We start from the raw sequence: 4,775 nt of genomic DNA, 5'->3' as shown, positions 1-4,775 counted from the left end.
AGAGAAGAGAAGAGAAGAGAAGAGAAGAGAAGAGAGAAAAAAGACAAGATAGACAAGACTGGTTTATTTTCTGTCCACTGCTGGGTTGCATAAAATACAGAAAGTTGTGTGGCACCTTAACTTCACAGGAAACCAAGAGATAATGTGGTTCTATGTTAGCAGAGGAAGTAGGCATAAATTAAATCGGTTGATTAAGGCCTCATAACTTAAGAGGTGATGTGAGGGCTGAAACTGCTAGAGATGAAACGACTGGGCATCCTGCCTACTACTCTCCAACCACAAGGTGGCAGGATCCCCCTTGCCTGAAATGTTCAAAAACCGGGCAATTGATTTCCAGTATGTAGGATCTTTTTGGTGCTTCAACAACGGTGTCACTGTCTTGTCTATGGTATTATCTGTTAATACCATACCTAGGGACTGATAAGCTCTAGATCACATTTGAGATGTTAACCAACAAAACAGCCTGGTGGTACCTTTTCAAAGTAACTGGCCCCATCTCCATTTGTTTCATGATCAATAGTGTGGAAAGGAGGGGAAGGACAAAAAAAAAAAAAGAAAAGAAAAGAAAAGAAAAGAAAAGAAAAGAAAAGAAAAGAAAAGAAAAGAAAAGAAAAGAAAAAGAATAGAAGGAAAAAAATGGAAACAAAGCTTTTGTAAATATGGAAAAAATGGGTTGTAGGGGGTAGGAGAAGGGGAAAATAATAAAGTATATCATGTTCAGGTACAAATTTCCTATAATAAATGTTATCATTATGTATATCTAAAATGTACCAATGAATTTTTAAATTAGAAAATAAAAAAGGAGCAAAGTCAAAAATTCAGCAAAATGAAAATAGATGTTATTTAGTAGAGATTACTCTGGGGCCACACACTCTGCTAAGCACTTTTATATAAAAATCTCCATTCTCGCAGAATAGTAAAATCAATACTATATTCACCCCCATTATACAGCTGAGAAACCAAATTTCAAGTAGCCAGAAAGTTAACAGTTCTGGGGCTTGAACCCAGGCTTGTCTGTCTCTGTTACTACAGCTTTTAATCACCATTAATGACAAAGAAATAGTTCTTAAATATGCATTGAGGTCATGTTCCTATTATCAGATAAAATAGCTTACTAAATGGGTTGTTAAAAGACTGTATGTCCCGGAGCAGGGAATTCCTGTAACCCTTTTTCACGTGGGCCCTCAGCATACCAAGAGGAAGGCTTAGTATATTCAAAGTTCTAAGGAATCTTTCAAGAAAAATAACCTTTTTTTTTTTTTTTTTTTTTGGTGGAACCGGGAATTGAACTCAGGTCCTTGCGCTTGCCAGGGAAGCGCTTATTCCACTGAGCTATCTCCCCGGCCCCATGGAAAAATAACCTTTAGTAAACTTTATTAAACCTAGTCTGTATCTTTCCTAAACCCACTTTCCCACAGGACTTTTCTCCCTCCCAACTAACCAGGGCAAATCCCTTGAAATCACCATTTCTTCAGTCTTCTTTAGGAAATGCTGCCTGCTACAGTAGCCGTCAGTACTTACCATTCCTTGCACATGCGACCCTCTGTCAGGCCTGCCTGCCTTTGCATGCAGCGCTCCTTCTTTCTGGAATGACCTCTCTTCTCCATCTGGGTGGGCTCTTAGTTGCCCTGTGAAGAGAAGGGTCCACTGTCACTCTCCCTATGAAGTCCTCCAGCTCCCATGCGTTCTCTTTTCTGCTCTTTGTACTGAGACACCTAGTCCAGAACTTATACTTCATGTTTTCCTTGTTTCTTCATGTTTATCTCTTGCACTTAAATGCTGCCCTATTAAGACCAATCACCACATTTTATTTATCTTTATTACCTTCTGCAGCTCTAATTGCAACCTGGCACAAGATGCTCACCAGACATCAACTGAAGCACTGAAGGCGAGAGAGACAAGCTCAGAATGTAAGTGACTTCAGGTCCCTTAGCTATATTTCATAGCAGGTTGGGATTGTACAGCAAGTGCTTTGAATCAAAATCACAAGACTCTATTTTCCATACCAAATGGCAAATATGTGCTATAAGCTATTCTGCCATCAACAGCCCATGGCAGATAACAGTAATAAATCAGGCTCCCTGAAACCTGGCCTTGTAGGAGGTCAAAGATCACTCTAGGAACCCAGCAGCAGAGTGAGTCATGAGATGAAGTGTACACGCACACCTTGCCCAGTTCCACGCTAGACCCCTCCTGTCAGTCCATTTCTGTGGATGTGACAGAGTAGCTATTATAAGGAGCACTTTCCACTGCTCTGCTAAAGACAAGATGCACTGAACTGGCTCTCAGTGGCTTGGAAGTCCCCTGTCCCCATAAGAAGACCCACTAAGGCAAAAGAGGACTCTAGTTTCCACTTTGTGCCACTGCCTCCTTCTAGTCCTGAAGTCCTAATCTGGAAAAGCTAGTGGCTGTTGGCACTTAGATGCTGGAATAGATGAGATCTTCATTCATGCCAAGGTTTGGCCAAATATTTTCTCTAATTTCTTAGAGATGGTGTTAGAATATTCATTCATAAATGGTTAAGAGATGGATGTGAATACAGCAGCATGGAAACCAGTTTATGAGCATAAATGTCACCACTAAGATGGTAAGACCTGTCTGGGTTACTTTTCTCATTGCTGCGGCAAAACTGGACACCCAAAATGAAGGAACGAAAGGTTTATTTAGCTCACAGTTGGTGGAAGTTTCAGTCCATACTCAGCTGGCTTAAGGCAGAGTGGCACATGGCAGAGGGCAGCTGTTCATGGTGCCGGAAAACAGCAAAGAGCAAAGGCAAAAGGGAGGAACAGGGGCAGCAGTGGCAGAGGCAAGCCCCTGTCCTTTGCTTCTATTGCATCCAGGCTGTCTGCCCCAGGGTGGGTGCGGCACTCACACCCATAATGCCAGCACTGGATCATGAATGAATCAAAGTCTAAAAGCCGCCCCAGTGACCACAAGAGGCTGTGGGGGACACCTAGATACAAACCATAGCAAGACCCATGTAACGTCAGTTGCAAACCTTACTGAACATATCACTTATGTTGCTTTTCCTTGATGCATTTCTCATTGAATACAATCACTCCAAGCCCCACTTACACTATTCTCTTCTGCTCCCTTAGCTGAAAAAGAGGCTGCTGCATTTTGTTTACATGACTAAGAGAACAGGACATCACTGATAGGTAATGGACACCGAAGCACATCCTTCTTTCCCTTGTGAAGAGACAAAGATAGTGTTCCTTGTTCCCGTTAGATTCTATAGCATAAGATCAATTAAAATTTATTTCAAAATAACTTCAGTATGCAGCTGTTCTGGCAGAGACAAACATGAAATTGAGGCTCCATACTTTCAATCTTTCAGTAAGTCTGAATAAATGGTAGAATTTTAAAAAATAGTATTTATTGAGCACTTATTGGGATCCAGATCCTGCGTGCTAAGTGCTTTATGTGAAAAATCTCACTTACTCTGCCTTATATTTTCATTTTTTGTGTGTGTGTGTGTGGAACCGGGGATTGAACTCAGGCCCTTGTGCTTGCCAGGCAAGTGCTTATTCCACTGAGCCATCTCCCCGGCCCCTTAATATTCTTATTTAAATCTTCATTAGAGAAAAAAAGATACGGAAACATGCTTAGTAACACATGGGAAGTGATAAGAGCCTAGATGTAAACACAGATTTAAAAACTCAGGCCTCTGACAGTTACCAGTCTGTGGTCTGTTAAGAACTGACAGGCACGAGAGGAGTTGAATGATGCACACATGCACATGATAGTCTGAGCTCTGCTTCCCCTCAGATCAGCAGGGGCATTAGATTCTCATAGGTGTGCAAGCTCTGAACTTCCTCCATGAAGGTCTAGGTTGCATACTCCTCCTGAGAATGTAATACCTGATGATCTGAGGAGCTGAGGTGGTGATGCTAGAACTGAGGAGTGGCTGCAAATATAGATCACATTGGCAGAGGTTTGACTGCCTCAGTTGCTTGCAGGCTCTTATCAAAACGCTTCATTGAGTGACAAGCAACAATTAAGCGGCATTTGGTAGTCAGCCTTATAGAGGCAAGTGAGTTGATGTACTTCAATTGTACTGAGGTCCATAGGCTAACACTAGCCAAAATGAGTAAAAAAGAAAAATGTCATTGGAGAGAGTCTTTGAAAAGGGAGACAGACCCAAAGATGAGATAGCAGAAGATGCTAAGACTATCAACAAAAAGAAAACTGTATTTGAGAGACCCAGTCCTAGCCCAGGTCCGGTGAGTGTGCGGAGAGCTTCCTGCTACCCTGTGCCGGTGGGACCAGTCCCAGCCCAGGCGCAGCGTGGGTCGGACCCTCTCCCAGCCCCTTGGGCAACCCCCCACCACTCCGCAGTGCCTCCCCCACCACGCCCGCCGAGTAGGATTTTCTGCCGAGTTCTGGGAGCCCCCAGACCCAGTCCTAGCCCGGGTCCTCTGAGTGTGTGGGAGAGCTTCCTCTTCCCCCTACTTCACCTTGCCCCCTCCAGGCACAGCTCAGGCCTGGTATACATGCCTGGGGTGTAATCCTGCAGCTGCAATCCCTGCAGAGAGTGTAGAGGATAGATACAACCAGCTAGTCCAGGAGCAGAGCATCTCGCCACAGGGGCACCACAGGTTCACCCTTAAGGGCAGCAGCAGGAAGGAGCTGAGCACAGCAGCCAGACCCAAGCCAGATGCAGCTGGATAAGTCCAAACTTTGTAGAGCTGCACCTGAACTTCAGTACGTGCAAAGGTTATAACTACAGCAAAGATCTACAACAAAGGTCAGAAGACAGTGCTCCACAAAACGAC

The 4,775-nt window shown here is 43.7% G+C and overlaps 1 protein-coding gene across 4 annotated transcripts in view; it reads right to left on the bottom strand.

Moving 5' to 3' along the window:
• The window catches only part of Ttc23l (tetratricopeptide repeat domain 23 like), a 67,948-nt gene that overhangs the window by 1,177 nt on the left and 61,996 nt on the right, over positions 1–4,775 (bottom strand). For all 4 annotated transcript variants that reach the window (XM_023707473.1, XM_023707475.1, XM_023707472.1 and 1 more), the window contains one exon: positions 1,522–1,628. In XM_023707473.1, coding sequence (XP_023563241.1) covers positions 1,547–1,628 — 82 coding nt within the window. In that variant the 3' untranslated portion in view covers positions 1,522–1,546. The remainder of the gene's footprint in view (positions 1–1,521; positions 1,629–4,775) is intronic.

This window comes from Octodon degus, unplaced genomic scaffold (assembly GCF_000260255.1).
Source record: "Octodon degus isolate 3935 unplaced genomic scaffold, OctDeg1.0 scaffold00293, whole genome shotgun sequence".
In the NCBI taxonomy this organism is placed as follows: Eukaryota; Metazoa; Chordata; class Mammalia; order Rodentia; family Octodontidae; genus Octodon; species Octodon degus.
This window is presented reverse-complemented; position numbering and strand designations above follow the sequence as displayed.